Source organism: Hemibagrus wyckioides, linkage group LG27, assembly GCF_019097595.1.
Source record: "Hemibagrus wyckioides isolate EC202008001 linkage group LG27, SWU_Hwy_1.0, whole genome shotgun sequence".
NCBI classification, from domain to species: domain Eukaryota; kingdom Metazoa; phylum Chordata; class Actinopteri; order Siluriformes; family Bagridae; genus Hemibagrus; species Hemibagrus wyckioides.
In genome coordinates, this window is record NC_080736.1 from 5,704,966 (window position 1) to 5,730,018 (window position 25,053).

A 25,053-nucleotide genomic window follows, 5' to 3' on the forward strand; every position below is an offset into this window, starting at 1 on the left:
TTTTGATCAGTTATAAGAACAAATGCAAATCATTAACTAACCCAAATCCAAACCTCCATAGGTAACATAACTATCTTACAATTAGATGTTACTCTTTTACAAGCATGAGATCACACTGGAAAGTTCAGTGGCAACCCTTGCTATAAACACCTTATTCTTTGGGTATTTCTCATTCAAAGGTCAAAAGGTTAAACGACTACCATACCATATCCACTACATGTCATGTTTCTGAAATTTACAAAGGAGCAAACATACAGAAATGTTGTTGTTGTTGTCTTATAAAAACAGTCATGAGTTTTCATCACTCCATTAGAACAGATTTCGTGGAAACGGATAGTTCTCACAGGATCGATGATGATGGAGGATCCATGTTTGGGGTATGCCACAGTGCGAGAACATCTTGTTTGTTTGTTCTTTGCTGGGGTCGCCATCTCCCATCTGTATGGCACTGAAGTGGTATGAACAAATTCCTGTTCCCATAGAGAGAAAATGAGCTTAATGAGTGCATAAATCAGTCTACGTAACCAGATTCCTTATGTTATTTAATCTTTGCCAGAGTATCAACAAAAAACACCCCAAAACAGGCCCGTAAAGGTTTCATAAAAGAAGCACTGGAAAGCTTTAAATGGACATTCATTGACTTTAATGGGATGAACTGATCACCCATATCTAATAGAAATCGTAGCCTTTGGCTAAAGCCGTGCAGGATTCGATTACACATGGAACATGATGCTTTTACTGCTTCTTAGAAAACAGGTAATTGAATCTATGAAGAAGAAGAGAAGAGAAACATACAATTAAACTGAAGATTATAACTTTTTAAGAAGGTCTTGGTTTTTATCTTCTTTTTTTTGCAAAACTTTTGGTGAGAATGTAGGAACTGGGAACCAAGGTTAACCGTGTGGGTTCACCCAAATATTTTTTCTTATTCACGTCCATGTTCCCTAAACTTTCCACCATTATAAAACACCTGAGATGCAAAGTTGGCTCATTTCAGTAAATATCTGAATGGGATATAAATAAGCTGGTTTGCTTACCTGGCATGTGTTGGAAAGCATCGCAAGACTATTCTGATTTGTTTGAGGTAGAATTTGTTGTGAAGTGTACAATCACACGGAGTCACTTAGGTACAATCACATGGAGTCGAGATTCATTTTGTCGAATTTTCCACAATGCCTGTTAAGACAGAGCGGCAACCGGAAAAGGGTGTAAGATTTATCAAATCAAATTTTCTAGACATTATGTAGGCAATATCTTTTTGGCTTGATGGCCAGTGTTACACTGTGTGCGCTTACTAATGACGACGAGTTAACAAATTTTGGGCTGCTATAACAATTTACTCGAACTGGTTACAATTTATTTATTTATTTAGTATTACTTATATTTTATTTGACTTATTCATTTATTCTTTTTTTGCACTCCAAAAAAAAAGCAACATAACTAATGGAAATGAAATAAATAAACGTATAAGAAGCACGCTGAGATATAAAATACCACGTGGAAAAATAGGAGGATGCCAATTTAAATAGTCCTGTACTCTAAGGGAGGGGACACTTCTAGCTCCTGTGAGAATGGGCAGCAGCTTCTCATTCGTGTCCGGAGCGCACGAGCAGCCGGACATGGACCAACAACCTCCGACTCACAAGTACGGACTTTAAACTCGACTTTAAATGCGTTACTCGACAGACGGAAGTTAACTTTAATTTAACAGCGCCTCGATTCATACCACAACAGTTAATCTATAATGCATGGATTAGTTTTAATGACTCCTGTACAGAGGTACGCGCGAGAACTTGCTGTTAACGCGCCAGCGAATAATTAACAGCTGTACATTCCTTAACATCTTTAGGTATTGATTATTGAATGTTTGCCTTTTTTAACTAATAAGCTTACAACTTTGTAACTGTATAACTTAATATCTTGAGAATCCATTAAAAAAAAAAACAAAGCACTCTCGTGCGTTTCGGTTTATCAGTTCAGTAACTTTTTTCTCCTCATCCCTTCCTCTGTCTCTCTTTTACAGCTGATGAAGCAGAGGAGCAGGCTAGCCAATACTAAAACTCGTCCTTATCACCCTGCTCTTACTCAAAGTCCTCCTTCCCAGCATCATCAACATCATCATCCTCGCCAGTATCGAATCGAGCGCCGGCCACCCATCCCGCCTTTCTCCAGGCAGCGCATGCACATCAGCGGCCATCATGAACGTGCAGGTGATGCCCGAGCACAAGCTGGCGTCGGTGGCCCCGCTCAAACCGTACGCCGTGGAGAAGAAGGATGTGGAGCTCATCCTGGTCAAAGAGCGCAACGGCTTGCAGTACACGAGGTCCCGCACGCACACGTGCACTGAGACGCCAGAGCGCGAGACATGGGGCAAGAAACTGGACTTCCTGCTCTCCGTCATCGGCTTCGCTGTGGACCTGGCCAACGTGTGGAGGTTCCCTTATCTGTGCTACAAAAACGGCGGAGGTGAGTACTCGAAAAGAAACGTGATGCCTGTGTTACTAACTAACTAACAACAGCGCAGCGCGTGCACCGAAATGCTCATGTAATTGAAGTGCTAGGTCAAGTGTGCAGAATGTAATTTTTCAAAATTATTGCACAGATGACCTCTACCATTTATCAGACCGGTTTAAGAAGTGTTTGCATGCTGTTCTACAAACCTGACGAGTTCCAAACCAAACTGACAGGAGTATTTATGTGTACAGTAGAAATGGGGAGTTCATACAACAATAATACAAGAAAGTCATACAACTGTAAGCAAACCCTTTAAAACATATGATCCAGTGGAGATTCTAGACTAGATGGGGTCCAACATGTGCTGAAATCTTCCATGTCATCCTCAGAGAAACAAAAATAGCAGAAGATTGCAGACCATTTTAGATCGCCCTCAAGCAGTTACACACTTATCAACAGTTCAATCGAAGAATAGAAGATGAGAGGCATTTCCTCCTACATTATTCACCGCACATAGAAGAGTTTATTAGTGTTGTCTGCATGATATGTCATAGTAGAGTGGATACTACTATTACGACTTATAACTATAGTAAAAACAGTAAGTCTCATTTATCTAGCACCTTTCTCAAACCCGTGGTTGCTTCACAACAGAAAGTACATCTCAAAACCTTGGATTTGTTAGAACAAGCTAGTGGAGGAAGGCAGACGAAAGTGCTGAGAAACTTTTTCAGGTCGCCGTTAAAAGAGGAGATAGAAGAGAGGTCCTAGAGATTCTTGAAGTAGTGTGGCACAATGTTTAGGTGTTAAGAAACTAAAGAACATGCATTATAAGGGACAATGATGAGGCCAGGACATGGGAGAATGAACATGGATGTAGGGATGGAAGAGCACAGAAATCAGTCCTTAAAAAGAACACAGGCTGAAAAAAGATAGACAGCGTATTGAAGTGATCTGAGCAGACTTTGTATTGTGGATGACAAATTTTAGCTTCAGTGGTGCTGGAAGACAGGAGGTTGCGTTGATTAGATCACGTGACCAAATGAAGTAATAATAGACAAGATTTTAGCATACCGTTAGTTTTTGTTATGCTATTAGAGGTTTACTTTCTAGCACTTTTAACTTGCACATAATACAGATGTGGCATGTGTTCAGTCTGTAAATGCAAATTTACTGAAAAATTGCAAGCTAAGTAAAAACAACAAACTCCAAAAGAAAACGAGTTTAGATACAAACTTCATGTTTTACTATTTAGTGTGTTTGAGTATTTTTTAATATTTTGTTAGTATGCAGTATGTAATTGTTCCATCTATTAAATGAACTAAAACACAGTCTATTTGGAGCAGGTACTTTTCTGACAGGTGCTTTTCTGAGTATTTTATTTTTTGGTGCTAACTTTAACACACTTAAAAGCTTTTCCACTGAATGGAGTAGTGCTGCTTGAATCAGAAAAATACACATAATCCTCCACATTGTAGTTATTTCCACTGCCAATCCTTGAAGAAGTTAAGTACCGTTGCAGCATTTGGTTACCCTTATTGTACAGGTACCATGCAAACGTAGATGTATGAGCAGAGCTTAAAAAAAGTCATTAATTTTTCGATTATCAGTTGATCATCTAGCACAGATGCCCTGATTAATGTCTCTGGCTGGAATTGCTTCACTAACAACATAAAATCAAAATTTAGGTTAGTGCAGTGTCTGCCAAAGTTACTCACTCACTCTCCTCGAAATTTTTTTGTGGCAGATTTAAGAAGCCAGACATTTAACAGGAATCCATTGATTCAGATTTGGTTTTTATTTACTTAACCACTTTTCTATTCTGTGATCCAAACGAAATCTGCAGTCTTCCAGTTGGGATAAATACAACATAGCTTCATATTCACTCTTTTTTTTGAGCCAATTTGTTTTATCTGGTACAGTTTGCAATGTATTTCAAAAGTATTGGCACCCTTGGCTGTGTTTCAGAGAGTATGCAGCTGTGAAACATTTGCATTAAATTATTGTCTTTATGTGCTGTCATCAATACAAGCTCACTTCATTTAACTCACTCTATAAGAGAGCGTAACATCGACTGAGGTAAGCCTGGTGTCCTGGTTCAAATGATAAATTTTACTAATTATGCTTCCCAAATTCATCATCCAGTAACCTCGAAAGAATCTCCTCCCACTTTCAGATTTTAACCGATGGGAAAGTGACAAATGTTAGCTAGGATACTGACAGTCCAGCGCTGTGCTGTTTCCTTAGAGAAGGAGTACAAGTGTTGATGTTTAAAAGGTACTATCAGTGTAAATATAGTATCTTTTCTGTGTTGACATTTTCAGATCAGTTCATTTAGGTTAGAGTATCAAAAGTTTTCCTGCATGCCTCCATAAAACAAGGACGATATGAAGCCTTGATATTTTCTGATCAAACACTGTGGCTCATCTGTATGTGGCATCTGCTTTCTATAAAAAGACATATGAGCATGAGATCTGGGTCTGAAATCAAAGATTATCCTATACCCCGTATCAACTAGTGCTCTAGTGCCTACTTTGTAAGCCTCTGCAATGAAATTAGAGTTGTACAATATAAAAAGAAGATATCAAATACAAATATAAAACACAGGGTTTTGTTGTTTTGCTGTCAGTATACAGTGTGATCACTGATCATCACCTAGCTTTAGATAGAATATAGATAATTGTTTATGTATTGCACCACCAAGTTTTAGTATATCCTCTCGTATTTAGAGGATAAACTACAGTATTTAGATAATCCTCTCAGTTTCTTTCGATCTTTTTTTCGTTATGTTTCCTTCATGCAAATCCTTTCTTCAGGGGCCTTTCTGATCCCGTACATCACGTTCCTGTTCATTGCGGGAATGCCGCTGTTTTACATGGAGCTGGCTTTGGGTCAGTATAACAGAGAAGGGGCAGCCACTGTATGGAAGATCTGTCCTGTTTTCAAAGGTGCGTTTTTAAAATCTCTTTCTTTTATTACAAGTCTTTAAAAATGTTCTATTCTGATGGGCGTGGTCTCTTCCAGGATGGCTCCACAGGGCACAAGAGCTCACTGAATAGTTTGATCAGGATGAAAGTGCTGATGTTACATGCACTAGCCTTCACAGTCATTGGCTTTCAGCTCAATTAGACACCTATGGGAGATTTATTAGTCACATGTTAGACAGCTCTCTACACCAAAACACCAAGTGAGGGAATTTCTTTTGGAAAAATTGATATTCCTTCAGCACTGACACTGTTCTTGTGTGTCAACATGGCCCAAAACCTTACTATCACAGTTTTCCTTTAATTGCAGCACACATCTGGATCTAGTAGAACTGTTAGATTTGCTATCAACTTGGGAGATTGAAACCCTTCACTGCTGTAAAAATGAGCCTTTGTTTATTTATTTTTTTCTTTCAGGGGGAACCCTTAGAGATTTTATGTAGAATCCTAGAACAGGCAATTTCTCATCCAGAAATGTTTTCAAATAAAAACCTCTATAGAAATGTAGAAATGTTGATGTTGTGGTAGAATGATGGTAATTATGAGCTTTTAGATTTTAAAAATGACCCTCTCAAAGTCCCTCTCAAACATACTTTGAATTTTTGTATAAATGTCACTTTTTTATTTTCCATCGTAAACCATGTTGTAATTCCCTGCAATTCCGACATGATCTAAACACACTATAGGAACTTGATCTAAAAAAGCTAAAAGCATGTCCATTTTAATTTTTTTTTTAAAAATGCACTAAATCATTTATCCCATCTGTCCACAGGTGTTGGTTATACCGTGATCATCATAGCTTTGTATGTGGGCTTCTACTACAATGTTATTATAGCATGGTCTCTGTACTACCTGTTCTCCTCATTCACGAGTGAGCTGCCTTGGCAGCACTGTAACAACACCTGGAACAGCCACTTGTGCAAAGACCCCAAGCTCATCAATGGCTCGTTTCTCTTGGGCAATGGCTCCTACGCCAAGTACAAGCGAACGCCTGCTGCTGAGTTCTATGAGTGAGTTTAACCGTTCCTAATGTCACATCTTATATTTTATTTGTGCTTAGCAAATGTTTCCTAGCATTGCATCAGTGAGTTGCTGAGCCAAATGTATTTTTTTTTTTTTTGAGGACAACAGTATCGTCTTTCACTTTTCATTTTTCCACTCTGGATAGATTAAGTGCATTCACTCTTAGCCTCCATTAAGTCTCCATTAACACTGCCATGCAGTTTTTCAGATTTGTTCTAAAAATCAATCTAAACCCAAAGTACAGTGTGTAATGACTAGAAATTTTCATTTTAATATTAGTCCTAAGATTGAACTCACTACCATCCAATCAGTAGCCCAATTCCTTATCCACTGAACTACCAATAGTGTATTAATAGTGTTTTCATGGCGGCTATGATAAACTTTTTTTTTTTTTTTTCTATTTTCCATCTCTTTGCCACCACAGTTTTTCTGTGTTAGCAGCGTTTCCATAAACCATCGGTTGGCAGCTTAAGATGTGTTTCTTTAGATTAAGTAGGAATAGCTGGAAAAACCTTGCTTTAAATTGGATCCCCCTGCTGATGGCATGTGTTGAATGGTTTCCGGCATTAATCGTTAACAGTAGTAGAGCGTGGAAGGTGCCATAATTGATTTGGTCTAGCTGAAAGCAGTGGGGCATATGGGCATTGGGTGGCTGTTTTAAAGTAGAGCAGTTTGCATTCCAACAATCTTCTGTGTTGTATATGGAGTGAAACTTAGAATGGAAAATTTTCTGTCCAGCAGGAAGAATAATGTGCGAGGCATTCAGAATGTTTTTGGAGCTCTCTTAAAAATAAACCTCCTAATTATAAATACTATGGTGTATCATTATGGGACCAGATTGCTGGATCTGATTTTGAATGAATGCATTTCCAGTCAAAAGATTCTGTTTTTTTGAATCAGTTCATTTTTAATGATTAGTTTGATTTAGCAAGTTTTTGCATTGACATTGAGCACCTGCTCATATCAGTTGTCAGATAAATAGAATAGTTTATTTTTCATTTTTGTACGTATTTGTCGTACGTATTTGTACGTATTTGTACGTGTCTCATTATAATTTGCACCTTTATATTACATTTATTAGCCAATACATATTTGCATCCTTGTGAGTCATGTGCACTTGTAATAAGACAAACCCTAGAAGAAAGTTCCTGGAAATCTGCTGCTAAAGCCCAAGGGTTTAAACAAAGAGGTTTTTTATTTCCGAACAGTGATTCATGACTCCATGATTATAAAGTGAGGATCGACTAAAGTGAAAACAATATTACAGATGTTCACTCATAATCCAGACAATTTGAATTCCTCGTACTCAGGACGCTGAGGCATCTGAGCTATGTTTTGCTTACTTTTAGAAATTGTGGTTTTCTATGGAAAATGAATACGTTAGCAAGAGCTTTATTTCAGTTCAACCAGGCTAGACGAATATTAGTGCTCTTTATTTATAGTGATGTCTGACTGAGTGGGTTTTCATGTGCTTTGCAGGAAAGGTATTTAATGTATGCACAGCAACACACATTAAGGGTCTAGTATTCTTTTAAAGGGTTCTGACTTTGAGAATTTTCAGTCAGCTAACAATGAAAAGCTATAAGTGGTTTTAATATTAAAGAAGACATTGGAGACTCTTTCCAAAAACGATCCCTAGTAGATCACTAGTAATGTTTTTTAATCAGTTCATGAGGAGCACCTGCAATACATATCCAAGTGTAATGAATTTAAACCAATGCATTAATATAAACTTTTTGATTTTTAGAACTATTTTAGTACAACTTGCAGTCTGTACTACTGATCCAGTCTCTTTTAAAAAGAAACTTAATCAACACCTTCTGACCAATCACAATGGATTAGCAGCATTTTGATTCAGCTGCTTGTATGATATATCATGATATCTGAATGTTAAAAGTTGGTCAAAATGCATAAACTTTCTTTTGTATCTCCAAAAAACTGGGATCAACAGCATAACTATTAATGAGAATGATTTCATTCATTCATTCATTCATTCATTCATTCATGCAACTGTTGGTCAGGGTCACTGGGAATCCAGCCTATCCTGCAACATAGCATACGCCATGTTTGGGATTCCAGTCCATCACATGGCACACTCATTTAAACCTGGGGCAATTTATAATAGCTACCACCTACTGCCATGTCTTTGTACGGTGGAAGGCTACCAGACAAACCAGAGGAATTCCATTGAGACACAGAGGGAAATAAATGCAGAAAGTGCAGAGGAGTTGACTTCTTGGAAACATGTGTAGTTTAGCATTCCTGAGTGCGAGAAGTACTGTAATTGGAAAACCTCAAAGCACTGGGCAGAGGTCTTCCCCCTTATAAATATAGTTTTATCTAAACACGGAAAGCTGGTGTTTGATGTCTTTGTTAAAGTGAAATTCAAAAGACTCGCCATAAAACTGTTTAATACTATATGCGAAAGGTAGTGAAAGCTACAAGAGATAAACTCAAGGCTTTTAAGCTGATTATTCTACCCTGAACTTGCAGGCAATAAAACACATCCTCTTTGAAGTTTAATGCAGTTAACATAATCTTCATATCATATGGTCTTTAATTTCTCCCTGTCTGTGTACTTTTCATCTTTATATTACAGTTTGCCTTTCTCTTGTGTTTCTTACATGGCCACCTTTCTCCTTGTGGTCTCTTACTTAATGATGCATGGTTTCCTCAGCTGTCATTGGCCTGCACTAAGCCTGACATTGAGTCTAATAAACAAGCGCAGGACTCTATCATTAGTCTCATTAGTGTATCCAGCTGGAGTCTTACACCAGTGCTTTTCTTACACCAGACACCCTTAAGGGAAGAACAAACTAAAACTTCTACAGATTTTATTTAATCATCATACTCCAATGATTTTGAATATTTAATGCTCATGCGGCTAAATATTTACCTATATATTGTAACTCTAGTCATTTTCAAACCTTCCACCATCCTCATACCATCATTATTTTCAATGTCAAAGCAATTTCAAGACTTCTTGTTGTTGAGTTAATGAGGTTTGGATTACAGTGGTGTAGTAGCACAGCAGGTAGTGTCTTCCTCACTGCCTCGCTGCCTTACAAGATGGTGTTACTGTTTGTGGAGTTTCTGTTTATGTACTTCCTGTGTCCATGTGGGTTTTCCCTGGGTTCTCCAGTTTCCTCCTATCTCCTAAAAACATGCCAATAGGTGGCTTTGTGAAAAAATTGATCTTAGGTGTATTGTGAATGTGAACCTATGCATGGTGCTGAACTGGAATCCCATAGTGCAGTTAATGAAAGTGAATGAGTAAGATTTGGATTGCACCCGTTCAAGTGACCAACCAGTCAATTAGGGCATGTTGTTGTTCTTCCAGCAGATCCAGCAAATTATCTGATTTGTATATATTTTGATACTGGCACAGGTTTTATACCATATGCCCTTCATGATGCAACCTTCCCATGTTTTTTTTGGGTTGGGACCAGCATTGAGAGTTAATACCTCAGTGGCTGGGTTAGTACCCTGTAAGAGCACGAAGTACTGCTGCTGGATCACCAGGCAATACCGATAATATAGCTTTAATAATAGATATTTTAGATAACTGTATCATTAAAATGCAGATCATCTAGCTATGCTTCACAGAACCCTGGGTGAGAACCATGATCTTACACATTGGATATCAATTGGATGGACCCACTTAGGAGAACTTGTGGTCAGCAGTTACACAGAAAGAAAGCAACATTCCCAGATGAACATAATCTGAATTGATTCTTCAGCTCTGTTGTTGGATTATGTTTGGCAAGTCTTCACTGATTCGCTTTGCACTTTTCAAGACATTTCACCATATAGTCAATTTAAAGTAACAGAAAACAATAGATAGCTCTGGCAACCCCAGCATTAAGGAAGTTGTTCACTGATTTATTTATGTCACCTGTCAACACTCTGTCTTTCTACAGTAGACAATCAATTATGACTTCTACAGAATAGAAAGTGTGACAATGTCAAGAAGAGGAAGTTTCATCAGCCAGTTTACCACCCACATTTCATTTCAGTGCATTGTTTTACCAGTCAATCTCTGTCTCTGGTGGGTGGGAAGTAATAGTAGTTGTCAAAAAATTCTTCCAGACACAGATTAAACCTAGTTTTGAAATAATTATTTTGTCAGTAAGGATTCTCCATTGAAAATCTAAATTTAGTTGACCATGAGAAAAAGGCATTTTCTGATTTTAGAATAGATGTTACATGGAGTTTCTAATAATGACTGTAAAGGAGAAAGAATATCAGACTCAGTATCCTGTCTGGATATTGGGGAGATTCTGTATATTACAGATTGTTTGTTTTTGACTTTGCGGATGTTATGGAGGGTCAAAGATCATGTCTGTTTTGTATCTCAGGCATAAGGGTGCTTCTTCCATGTTGATGAAGCAGCAAAGAAAAGGAAGTAAAAGAAGAAGCTGCATTCTCCTTCAAAACTGCATATAGCCATTGCTGATTCTTTTGTATCACAAAAATTTCTCACATTAGCACTTCTGCTTTTTTTTTGTTTTTGTTTAATGATAGGGATTGTTTCTATAGTAGCTGCTCACCTAAAGAGGCCTGTATGGCAAACACAGTTTTCTAATGTAAGCAATAATAGAGTCTAATTTGTCTCCATTAGTGTTTCATTAGATATGGTAACCATAAACATTCAAAACGAGCAACATGCTGCCAGATCACCTGGGTATAAGACTGTCTGTTGTGTGCTATTTCTTACATAATGATAAAAAACAGACAGGTATAAAATTTTCTCAGGCAATTCATGATGTGATATTCATATATTTAAACATCCTAAATATATCTGTTAAATGGTAAATGTTTATTTCATTCATGTTAGCTGTTTCCTCCTAACCATTCCCAAGTGTAGTAATCTCTTAAAAGCTATAATATGATATTGACTCAGCATTGTGTGTTAACTTTCCAGTAAGAAGGTCAGTAGGTAGTGATTAGGAAAATAATACATTATTATTATTATTATTATTATTATTATTATTATTATTATTATTATTTATGTTTTATAGTAGGCTATAAAAACTGTGTGTGTGGAGTTTGCATGTTCTCCCTGTTTGGTGGGTTTCCTCCGGGTGCTCCGGTTTCCTCCCACAGTCCAAAGACATGCTACTAGGCTGATTGGAGGCTGATTGCTTAGTACTTTCTGACCAGCAAGAATCATTTAAGAAGTATTATTTGATGATTGTATTTTCATGGTGGACTCAGACCACTGGACTTTGCCATAAAAGAAAGCTGTCAATTCAGATTGGAAGCAGGATGTTAGAATTTTCAACCTTGTCTGTGGAAGGTTTAGTAGAGACAGATGAGATCTGCTTCAGATTATAAAAGAAATATTTTCCCATGTTTCACAGAGACAACTATTCCAGCATCACTTTTAAACGGCAACGAGAATATACAGAAATTCTCACAAAGGGTTCTGAAGGGCAAACTTAAAGCTTGTTCACCATTTTTTGTTTTCAACCTAAAAGTAGTGTGAAATGAACAAGAATGAAATGAACAGGAAACAATAAGTTCTTCATGAGAGTTTTTATTTCGGAAGGAAAAGCACAAAACAGTAGGTTCCTATATGGGTTTGTTTAGCATTTAAGAACAATGGTCTTAAATTCTTTTCCTTTCTGAACTTCTGGGCATCTGGATCATAATTGCTTTTTTCTCAGAATGTGCGGAGCTAATATTTTGCCCTGACACGTAGAAAGAGAAATACAGCATGAATAATATTTATCTCTTCTGAGGTGAGGCCCCGTGTACGGGTGGTACTTTTCATCTTTTCATAGTTATGCAGCCATAAAATTATGAAACCTTTGGAAACCCACTGAGCAGGAATTGGATCCGATGGAGGAGAAAAGTCCCACAGGGGTGTGTATGTGTTTAGCTAAAAGAACTGACCACATAACTGACTATATTTATGGTAGGAGCAAGACCTGGCTATGTTTGAGATCAGATTGTAAAGACTTCAGATTCTGGTGATAATGTAATAAGCAACAAAACCTGCAGACCATATGGAATGCAACACAGATGTGTCATGGCAACTCCATGAAAATAATTTAATGCATTGATGATCCTATGCAACCCATATGACACAGAACTCCACTACAGTGGTGGATACATCTGTGGTAGCCTGTCAACGCAAAGCATTAACAAACCAATATCACAACTGCACATAAAAAAAAACAAACACAACTACGAAACTAAAAACGCGAGAACAAATTCAGAAACACGGAACATTTAGCGAAAAACAATGGCAAATTTTTGGAAACATTACATCAAATTTAGAGAAATATCAGAAAATTTGGAAACCCAGAGACAAATTTGGAAACATGACAGCACATTCAGGAACATGACAGCACATTCAGGAACACAACATCAAATTCAGAAACTTTATAGCAAATTTAGAAACACAAGCGAATAAGGAAACCCAAAGGCAAATTTAGAAACACAACAAATTCGGCGACACAACATCAAATTTGGCAACATAATATATCAAATTCAGAAAGATTATAGCAAATTCAGGAACAGAAAGCAAATTCAGAAACGTGAGGGAAAATTCAGAACCATGACAGCAAATTTGGAAACATAATAGCAAATACATGACAACGCATTTGGAAACACAACAACAAATATGGTAACGTAAGAGCAATAACAAAATTCAGGCACATGACACAAAAATTGGAAACTAGTATGCATAGCATTTTCACTTGTGTGTATTCCATCACCAATTTTATTACATTTTTTTTTTACTATAAGGTTTGGTTTCATACAATAACTTCACAAGCCCTATGACTAACTCACGCCACGGTCTTGTTTGATAAGAACCCAAAGCCTGTCAGAAGATTTCAGCTTTGAAGAGTTCCTGAAAGCATTGAAATGCATGCTTGTTTGAACTTAATTTGATAAAATAGACTCCGCCAGGACAAAACGTTCTCCGGTCGTCCGTCCTCTGATTAACCCACTGATGCTTATGTGAGTGGTGTGTTCTGAATATGTGTGTAGTTCCGATGGTCAGCTCTTTGAATAGCGAATGAGACATTCCTTTACGCTTTGTGACTTCTGCCTCCTTTGATAAAGATGAGCTACAGCATGAACACCATTTTAATTTCAGTAACAACAAATTCTGTGTAAATCACAGACTTCTTGCTAACCCAGAAAAAAAACATTAACATAGTTTTAAAACATTACTTATTAAATAATAATAATATGAAATACATCTTAAATTTGTCAGACTTATTATAATATTATTATTATTATTATTATAAAATACAGGAATTCTGTTCTTTGCTTAGACGAGAGGTACTGCGCATCCATGAGAGTGAAGGCATCAGTGACCTGGGAGAACCTCGCTGGGAGCTGATACTTTGCCTCGTGGTGGTCATCTTTATTCTCTACTTCAGTCTCTGGAAGGGTGTAAAGTCATCTGGAAAGGTACTAAATAGCCTGGGCGTATTTTTTAAAATGAAATGACAGTATAATACACTATGCGAAGTATAATACACACTATTGCTTTGCATAATATTTTATTTAAAGTTTGTCTGCAAGTTGGTTCATACATCACAGACATGGTGGCAATGCTATGAATAATATGTAGTGTAACTACATGGGATGATCATGAGAGCCTAGTTATAGTTATAGAGTGTTATATGTCATATATGAGTGTGGTCAGTAAATATGAAAGTGTTTGGAGGCATTTCTCACTTTCTCACATTTTGTGGGAAACAAATGTGTAATTGTATTTTTAATCTAATCTTTATATCTTTATTGAACACTTTTATTAAACATTTTGATTAATCATGTCTAGGTGGTGTATATCACTGCCACCATGCCCTACATTGTACTTCTGGTGCTGCTCTTCCGAGGCATCACACTACCTGGTGCTATGAACGGAATTCGTGCGTACCTCCACATTGACCTCAATAAGCTCAACAATCCTCAAGTAAGCCTCATCTTCAGTTAGAATTTGGAACTACCGAAAAACGTATCAATACTATATTACTATGTTGTTATTTGAAATATTATTTACAACTATTAGCACTAAAGCATATTCTTCTAACATTATGTACTATTCTTGGGACTAGCTACAATCTTCTGATCAATGTACAATATTGTCATTTACAGTGTTATCTATACATGTCATGCCTCAGCCTCTGAATGTATTGGTGTCTTTTGTATGTTGCAGGTTTGGATTGAAGCTGCCACTCAGATTTTCTACTCTCTGGGGGCTGGTTTTGGTGTGCTTATCGCCTTTGCCAGCTACAATAAATTTGACAACAACTGCTATAGGTAAGACACAGTGATTGATGTGATCTGTTGGGATTGGATATCACGGCCCCCATCATCAGCACTATAGCATGTACGCTGCAGCTCTGTGCATTTCGTTTCCATCTTTCAGTGTCATTAAATAGACAGTGGTCCAGGTAAATGATGGTTATCTCCATCTTTCTCCTTGGAGCCGTTGGTTAATTAAATAAGAGCTGTGTCCAGTGTCAGATTTGTGCTCTTAGCATGTCATATCTGGTTTGTGTCACTGTCCAAAGGACAGTATAGAAGATAGAAGAGGTTAAGCCTTACTGATAAGAGTTTTTGTGTTGTTGCTAGGTGTGCATGTGTATATCTCAGTAAAGCCCTTTTTAAATATAGAGAAATATAATGAATGATCAAAAAATCTAAATCTGCTTAGATTCAAGGAAACTGATAGCAGAGGGAGACACATCAATAGAAAATTGTTTGTAACAAATCACATGACCAATGTTAATGTTACTGTAGTTTTAGTAATGAGGATTAACATTTACCCCTTTCTTGTGAGTTCATTTATATAAAATTATATTATTTTACTTTTTCCAAATAAACTGATACACAACTCACTGAAATCAACCAAAAACATATTTATTGCCTAAATCCACTGGCTTCACATACAGTATTAGAAGAGCTCATTTAAATTTGATGCAGAAGCCAATGCCTTCTTGGGAGGGGGGATTTTACCCTATTTTCCTCTCATTAGCCATTTCCCACTTGCTGCCTAGCTCTGCCCTATCACACGACAGCAACTGAGCAAAGAGGGTTAGGACTAGCACGTGGTTTCTTTTGAGACATGTGAAACCACTGCATCTTTGCAATATGTTGCTCATGTAATGTCACAGTATGGCTTTTCAGAGTAAAGCACTAACTGTTCTCTTCCACATACAGGGGCACACAGATACCTACGAATGGTTACTGTGATTAACTTAGTAGAGAGGAAAGCCATCCTTCCCACTTTAGACACCATTGCCAATTTTACTGTTTTGGATTCCAGGCCAAGAATTGTATATCATAATAAGTATTACATTCTGAGGAGACACTGTACTAAGCTTTCCACATACACTGTAATTGTACTTCTATGAATGGAGACTACAAAATTGGCCACATTTGTCCACATTTCTGACACAAAGACCAAAAATCACTGGACCACACTCCAACAACTACTCTGCAGTCATTTGTTGAGCTGTGTTTAAAGCCTGTGCTCATGCTAACCAGGCCGATGATAGCTCGATGAGGTAATTAAACATGAGATCTCACACAGGTCCCATTTATCATTAACCTTATTTTTCCCTCTTTCAACGGACAATAGCTTGGTTTCATGCTAGTGGGGAACCAAGGCTCTCTTATCTTTGGATTAAATGACAAAATAGTTGCTCAGAGCCAAGACATGGTTCCAGTAAAATGTCAACTGAGATTTATTTTGTTTAGGAGATAGCAGAAACCCTGTGAAAGAGTCCATGTTGATGTGACAACACATACTGACTCATTGAAGAGATCATAGATAGTAGTTGCAAGCTTTACATTATTTTAAATATACATATTTTTCAAGTTAGCAAATAGCTTCAGCATTTGCCACTGGCCATTGCATAGGTTGGATCGCATAAAAATTTCCATTTGGATGAATCTGTGATATGTGTAATGGATTTAAAAAACCTTTAGCTGTAGTCATAACCTTATGACTTGGATTGACCTAAAACATTACATTCATTCAACTTTAGTACCCTCGTCAGGGTCACAGATCTGGAGTGGAACACTGGATGCAATGCAGGAATACACACTAAATGGGATAGAAGATTGGATAGAAAATTGGAGTGATAATTCTGTGACAAACAACTCCAAAGTTAAGGCCAATACAGTATATCCAACCTTGCCCTGTTTGGGGCAATGGAGAGTTTAAAGGATAAACGCTGATGAAAATAATTTTTGGATTATGCCAAATCATTTACATTTCCAGCATTTGGCAGACACCCTAATCCAGAGCAACTTACAATTTATTTCATTTTATACAGCTGAGCAATTGAGGGTTAAGGTGCAATCCAAGACAAAGAAACAATCCAAGACAGCAATATTATAATCCTAACTGATGTAAACATGTGATGCATTGTGCTCTTGCAGGGATGCCATCCTGACCAGCACCATAAACTGCGTCACCAGTTTCTTCTCAGGGTTTGCCATCTTCTCAGTGCTGGGTTACATGGCTGATAAGCATGGCGTCAACATTAAGGAAGTGGCCACAGATGGTGTGTATGTCACATCTCTTTATCAGCTCTTAATCAGCTTAGTAAATTAGTTTTAACACGAAACTCACGCCACATGATTTAATAGAATCACTGACATCCAAAAATCTATGAATGTAATGAATACCGGTCCACTGAGTGGAGTATTTCAGTAGTGTTTGTTTGAGCTGTAATATTTTGTTTATTATTAATATTGTGCTATTTCTTATAAAGTTCTTGCTGTTCTCTGTATGTTGTTTTGTTATTCCTGGGTATATCACCCTGTATTACTCCATCTATTTCTGATGTGTGTTTGAATGCAGGACCTGGACTTGTATTCATTATTTACCCGGAGGCCATTTCCACTCTCCCTGGTTCCACTTTCTTTGCCATATTCTTCTTCATCATGCTTCTAACCCTAGGCATTGACAGCTCTGTGAGTAGCCTTCTGAGGAATAAATAAAATCTTAATCTCAAATCAGCAAACATCAATTTTTCAAGATGCTGGCTCCTTTTGATGATATATATGGAAATTAATGTGTGCCAAACAGTCCACACATGGGATTTTCTGGGTGGGCATGCTTTTAAGATGGGCATGGTAGCATGTAGTTGTGTCCAAATATGAAAGTAAACAGAAGGATGTCATTAATGTCAAGTACTGTTTGTCCAAGCATTTTATTTTTCAGATTTTTTATTAGCCAATTAGCTTTTATGAGCAGGATAATGACATGATTTCTGTGAAGATAAGTCAAAACTATAAAATCTTGATATTTTTATGCTAGCTTGATGTATGATTTATAAATGTTCCATATCGTTATTGTTGACGCTAGGCATCAAGCTAACGTGCTAATGTAACAGGGTTGCTGAGAGGATTATTAAATGATATTCATGCAGCTGAGTTTTTAGCTAAGCTGACAGGAATTCTGAGAGAACTTTAGGGCCAAATTGATAAATGTTTATATCTTCACTTCAAGCTGCTAATCTAACAGAAATTCAGAGAGGATTTTTAAGTTGCACAGCAAATGTTTACTGTTAAAGCTAATTAGTATGCTAACATAAGAAGACTTAACAGCATATATAAAGATAAAATAATGTTATAAAATTAGTCTTCAAATCGATACGTGCATGTGCCCAGACTATTCGGGAAACTTCAGTCCAAATAACAAAACCTACAACATTTATTTGTTGTTGCTTGACAGTATGACAGAAAAACTTACCATTTTGTCCACAGATCTTTTCACACAATTTGCTCTTTTTAAGAATATATTTTAGACAAATGCCCAAAACATGATGTTGTAGCACTTGTTTTGTCACTAAGATCTCACCAACAAACTTGTGAGGAAAATATCTTGTTGACAGGAACACATAATGGAAATCCTGATAAAACGGAAACAAAAACAGTCAACAGATAAGCAAAGTAAACACATCGTACAAAAAACTCACATTTAAACCTCCGCTGACGTCTACACTGTGTCCTCTGTGTTCAGATGGGTGGCATGGAAGCAGTCATCACTGGACTCACAGATGACTTCAAGATCCTAAGGAGAAACAGGAAATTGTTCACCTTTATCACTGCATTTGGGACCTTCCTGGTTGCTTTACTGTGCATAACGAAAGTATGAATCATGTCATTATATAACAGTGGAAGTAAGATAGTGGGAATGTTTTGAGGCAGTGAACAGTTCATATGAGATTACATATGTCTCATATGAAAAAATGTTACATTTCCAAAATATGTTCTGAGCTTGACATGCATTACTTACTTAGCTATGTCATGCCTTATGAAAAAGCAGGATAATAAATATTGAAGATATATCAGCTTTCTGCATGCTTATATAAAACAATTGAACAAATGAACATTACATAGAATTTAACTGTAGGCTGTCAGATACAGCGAGCTTTTGTATCTGAGCTCACATGGCTTTTTGTGCATGTGGTCAATGGTCATTATGAGATTTCAGATAATTATTGACTTTAATGATTATACATTTATCAGATGAATTAATGCTAAACTAAGTTACTACATGAATTGACACTTGAATTTATGATAGTTCATCGCTGAAGTTTAAAAAATATACATAATAGTTTTTTTTTTTCTTTTTCTCTGATATCATTGTCCATAGGGAGGGATCTATGTCTTCACTTTATTGGATCACTATGCTGCAGGGACGTCCATTCTGTTTGGGGTTCTTGTGGAGGCCATAGGAGTGTCCTGGTTCTATGGTAGGTGATTCAGGACAGTCAGGTCAGGTTTGTGGCTAAGCAGCACCTCAGTGCACCAACTTAACCTTATTCATAATCCAATAATCCATAATCCAGTATAATTGGTTTATAAAATATAATTGCAATTTATAATCCATCATAATTCATGCAAGTTATATGATTTAAAGAAAAGCAGGTTTTTACCAGATTTATAAATGAGGCCCAATGAGGCCCATTATATGGAAAAATCATTCTCAAAAAAGCTTCTAAGGAAGTAAAATTAGATGGTTTTTTGTTATATATAAAAGCATGTGAAAAGACAAGAGACTTTAGTACAAAAAACTAATATTATTTTAATTTTTATATGGTTGATTAATACTGTGACGCACTGATATTTTTCAGACTAGGTTATGTCATATCATTCCCTCTCTTTTTCCTATTGGAATTTCAGGCACAACATGGCTTGGTAATATTATTTTTTACAGCACAAATGCAAACCATATGCTTCCTAAGTAATGTAATAAATAGACTTCTCTGAAATATACTGCATATCAAATAGGATTATGTCATATGTATACATACATTAGATGTCCGTAATGGAAACCGTGAAGAGCCGAAGAACGATTACTGAAATCGGAAGGCCTCACTTCATAATAAATCCTCCACTGGCTTAACTGAGGAGGTTTAAAGCTTGAATGTCTGTGTGAAAACAAGACATTTACGAATCCAAGCCATAGCCAGGACGTACTGTATGCTAAATTTCTTACACGTTATTGTTAAAAATTAAAAAGTAACAGGGTTACTCATAGAATAATAATTTAATTTAGATTTGTGTGACATTTAACAGCATTACTCATTGACAATATCACATATCACTTGTCATCTTTCATTTTTGCTTCCTCAGCCTTGACTGTCTCACTTCCATATCTATTATTATAATTTCACTGCATAATTTATAAGGTCAGATTTCTGGTCAAGCTGAGAGTGCAGATGCTGGCTGATAAGGTGTATCAGTGTATTCCCTCACTGTGTGTGGTCTGTGTGTGTGTGTGTGCATGTGTGTGCATGTGCGTATGTCTCAGGGGTGGACAGATTCAGTGAAGACATTGAACGAATGATGGGCTTCAAGCCAGGAATCTACTGGAGACTTTGCTGGAAGTTTGTCAGTCCTGTGTTTCTGCTGGTGAGAAGTGATGATATATAATAGGCTTTTTTTTTTTTTTTGCACTAACATAACACACCCAGTGAAAGATGAAGCTAAAACCATTTGTAAAAGCTTTTTTTGAGTCAAATGCTTCAAGTCTGCAATCATGCCTTCTAAATAGAAAGCATGGTAAACAGAACGCTTCCTGTTAGCCAGATTTTTTGTTCAAACCAGACAAATCTATTTGAACCTTTGGTCTATGGAACTGCCTAACTATTCTTTTAGCTACATTTTCAACTAAATCATTTTATATAATTATGTTTAGGGAAAGAAAATCTCCACTTGATTTGTACTGTGTTGTCGTTTGTAGAATACTATTACATACCATATTAAACCATGCTGAAAGTAAAACAAGTATGTGGATTAAAATTACACATTCATTATCTACTATGACTTCTGGCTTGCTTAATCACACTAAATCATGTTGAGGAAATACCTAGTGCTTGCCAGAGAAAGATGCTCCCCTTCTGAGCTTTTGTTCCCTTCCTTTATCATATTTCAGCTGCAGATTTTTTCCCCTCTCAAATTGCAGTATGATCCTGGAACTGTATAAAGTGGCTCTGACCTTTTGTGAAGCAAACCTAAATTGAATTAGTGCAATTATCACAGTCTAGTCACATTATCAACATTAATGATCTTGGTGCCTGGTAATGGGTTTAGTGACAGGGATTAGATTGCACTACATTTTTTTCTTGTTTTATACAGAGTAAGAAAAAAAAAAGTATAATATATCACATCCAATCCTGACAAGATACGTCTAAGTTCAGGGTCTCTTTCTGGGGCTAATAATTATTTATCAAACGCAGATGTTTGTGTTAAAAGGCACCCATAAACAGGATTATAAGAAGCATATGGCCGTGTCTGAGTAAAACATTATTCCACCTGGATCGAGGCAAGATTCTTTCCTTTGTTCTTAACAACTCTGTGAACTTTAGGAAAGAATGAAGGGACAAGATTGGTCTTATATGACACCTGTTAAGCAATAAAGAATCAGTGAGGCCCTAACAGACCATGAAGGACTGTAGTATAATATTACACATTATACTACATTATATACTATAATATATACTATATTTAATATACACACCAAACCACGCATCTTCTGGATATTTATGCCTTCGGTATTCTGTTTGAAATAAGCACAGAAAGCTGCAGTAAAACGTGATAGGAGCAATAACAATATTATTAATGTCTCAGCTCACTCACACCCTACTGAACAATTGGATCTCTCATGGCATGGCCTTTTCTTTTAGGTTGTGGTGATTGCCAGCATTGTCACTGCCAACAATATGGAATATGAAGGCTACATCTTTCCTACCTGGGCTACTGTGGTGGGCTGGGGAATCGCCCTTTCCTCTATGATCTTTGTACCACTCTATGCCATCTACAAGTTCCTCAGTTTACCAGGCACCTTCAAGCAGGTTAGCATTATTTCTTTAATATTACCAGCTTCCCAGTTACTCAACACTATACAGCCTCTATTCTTGCACTATACGTTCTCAAAATGGGTCATTTTGCTTGATAATTCATGTAATAATCTCTGCTCTATTCTTCTTCCTTTTATTTCACTCATTAATAGCTCATTATTTATCTTTTCAATCATTTCCATTACAGAGGATAGCATACTGTATTACACCAGAGCATGAACATCACCTGGTGGCAGAGGGAAACGTCAGGCAGTTCAAGGTAGGAACTTTTTCTGGTGTTTTTTTATTTTTTGTTTGCTTTTTAGCTTTTTAGTTTTTTATCATTTCCGACCTGAAAAAAAGCAAAACTACAATAACACAAAATAGAGAGTCGTCACTAAACATGGAGAACCAGAGAGAATCAATACCAACACTTGTGCACACTGACTAAAGAACAGAAATAGTGTATGTATTAGAAAGACTAATAAAATCTACTGTTGATTAGCAAGTCAAAAAAATAAATAAAAAAATCAGGTTTCAACTGCAACAATTTTGATCAAGTATCCAGAGCACAAAAGAGAAACTATGCCTTAGTCTCAACACATCTTTATATAGCCCACTCTCTACACACTACTCTAGATGGATTGTTATAACTACCAGTATGACCCATCAATATAGCTATCCAGTCAATACTGCCAACAGTGTTCATCACCAAGGAAATGGCAAGCAAAGCATAACACAGAGCCAAGGTAAAGGGGAATACAGTAGCCATTCCCTTGCCATATATTCATCTTTTAACTGTGTGCATCTGAAATGAGTCTTCTGGAGTTCTTTCTTCTGGTGATCTTTCGTCAGATTTATCGCATCCAGCATGACCGAAGATATAGGAATCATCTGCGAAAATTTGGTGCTGGTTATTTAAAAATGTTATGATTTAACATTTAAAAATGTAAGGCTGCACTGCATATGTCAACCTGACAGGAGGCTGATAAGGGGTTGCATCAGCTCTGACAAAATCCATGATATTCTGTAGTTATATCCTAAAGATAGATGGATGGATGGATGGATGGATAGATGGATGGATGGATGGATGGATGGATAGATAGATAGATAGATAGATAGATAGATAGATAGATAGATAGATAGATAGATAGATAGATAGACTGCTCCCCCACTCACTCAACTTCAATCGGTACCTTTGTTATTAGTTTCACTGTAGTTACATAGTAATTAAGGGATATTGTACTTTGACTAATAACTGAATTAAAAATTAGGACGAAAGAATTCATCTCTTCATGTGCAAACAGTTACAGTTGACTCTCACATGATGCTTCACTGCTGTTTAATAGCCATAGATCTGGTCAGTGTCTCCCTGAAGTATTCTTCTCCCCCTGCTTTCACAGCTCAAACATTGGCTTGCCATCTGATGTGACCACTGTTGCTGGAATGCCAACGAAAATCCCAGGCGGCTGATGTGCCATGTGTGGACCGGACCCTGAGAGAAATGTACCTCCAGGGAAGTGGACAAAGCGAAGCGATGACTTCTGTGTGTCTCAACCACGTACCCTATTGTCTGCACAATTCTGCTTCTGTCATGTGGGTCTCTTTAATTCATTGGTGGAGAAAAAAAATGTTTTTATGTCTGTATTTTGTCTTTTTTTATTATAATGGTATGTTTTTTTAAACATTACACCTAGAAAACCTCATTTTTTAAAAAAATATGACCATTTTAATTAATTGTATTATATATTTTTCTTATCTAAATCATCTCAACCTGCAGAACATTTAGTTTCCAAAGATAAAAATACACCAAGTCACATGTCGCTTATTTTATCTCAGTGTCTGTGTGGGTGGTGTGTGTGTATGGGCATGTGTGTATGAGGGCATGAACAGTAACTAACACATAGTTCTTTCTGCTATAATATTTTTTTTCCATTTGTCCAATCATTTTGGGCAGGCACATTTCCCAGCTTTAACAGCATAAGGATCCAAGGCATTCTTCTGCGTCCCATAGCAGCAGTAAAACCCTTTTCTGCCATGGTGTATCCTGGCACCATTTTTGCTTTCTAGACACACACCACTGTGTCAGTGCCTTATCAAGAATTTACTGGTCACTTACTGAGATTTTTTAATCCATTTAAATAAGACCAAAAATGGGTCTTTACTATGACCACAATCTTAAAATTAGTAGGAACCTTTACAGACACCGATGCCAAGGATACTAAAAAATTTTTAGGGATTTACTAGATAACATAGATTCCCTAAAAAACACCAGAAGATTTCCATAATTATAAGAAAATTAATAAAATCAATCCAGAGATTTTTGCGTTTTAGGACAAAATCTTGGATATATATCTTTAAATTTGCACTATGCCAAAAGACTCTGTCATATTCAATATTTCTCATGTTTAATATTGCTATAAAGTTCCTGGTAAATATTTTATCATCTACAAATGTGAGATGTACACCAAATGGAGCCAATTAGATTCTATACAGCTTAAAGTTTTCCTTTATATACATCTTAGATTTTTTTTTTAAATAAAAAATAAACCTTGGCATGTTTTGTTAAATGAATCTATCAGAGTTGTTAAAGCTTGTTAATGACTGGGTGATTTAAGAGTAGAGACCATCAAATATAAGCAATTATCAATTATAAGCAATTATTTCTAAGACAGGCAAAAAAAGAGAGACTTAAACTGTTATTTTTGGCACAGATACGTTTTGCTGTTTATTTCTATTTTGCGCTTGAAAAGACTGAACACATTGAAGAAGTAGTTTAGTGGTTAAGACGTTGGACTACTTAAGGTTGTCAATCCGTGCACTGCTTAGTTGCAAATGCTCGACCACCCTGGAGCAAGACCCTTAACCCTCAACTGCTTAGTTGTGTAAATGAGATAAATGTAAGTAAATGTATACAGAGTATCATATATTACACACGTACAACTGTCATGTCCATATCATAAGCTCTCCCTGATGATAGTGTGTGTGTGTGAGTGTGTGTGTGTGTGTTCGTGTGTGTTGGGGTTACTAATTTTTTGAGAATTTCTCTCAGGTCAACTTTGTGTTGCATCCCTAGTTTAGAAAAAATAAATAAATAAATAAATAAAAACACCTATTTCCTTATAATTTACTTGGAAGAAACAAAAAGTGTTGGAAGTGCCAAAATTCTTGTATTTTCTATATTTGAGTGGAAATGCATTCAGATATATACATTACACTGTAAACATGGTAACTGGTTGGGATCAAGCCACGGTTGTGGTGTCTAG

The 25,053-nt window shown here is 36.7% G+C and overlaps 1 protein-coding gene across 3 annotated transcripts; it reads left to right on the forward strand.

Annotated features, from left to right (window-relative positions):
* The first annotated feature begins 1,511 nt into the window (after positions 1–1,511).
* On the forward strand, positions 1,512–24,696 carry slc6a2 (solute carrier family 6 member 2). Of its 3 annotated transcripts, none has more exons than XM_058382237.1 (15): positions 1,512–1,645; positions 2,024–2,466; positions 5,268–5,399; positions 6,208–6,445; positions 13,751–13,889; positions 14,263–14,397; positions 14,641–14,744; positions 16,875–16,999; positions 17,299–17,411; positions 18,463–18,591; positions 19,099–19,198; positions 20,260–20,360; positions 21,635–21,802; positions 21,996–22,067; positions 23,191–24,696. In XM_058382237.1, the coding sequence occupies exons 2-15, from the start codon at positions 2,199–2,201 to the stop codon at positions 23,212–23,214; spliced, it is 1,848 nt and encodes a 615-aa protein (XP_058238220.1). In that variant the 5' UTR covers positions 1,512–1,645; positions 2,024–2,198; the 3' UTR covers positions 23,215–24,696. The 3 variants fall into 3 exon arrangements, with proteins under 3 accessions (XP_058238220.1, XP_058238222.1, XP_058238221.1); XM_058382239.1 differs by lacking the exon at positions 1,512–1,645 and adding an exon at positions 1,647–1,779; XM_058382238.1 differs by lacking the exon at positions 1,512–1,645 and adding an exon at positions 1,710–1,849.
* The last annotated feature ends 357 nt before the right edge of the window (positions 24,697–25,053 follow it).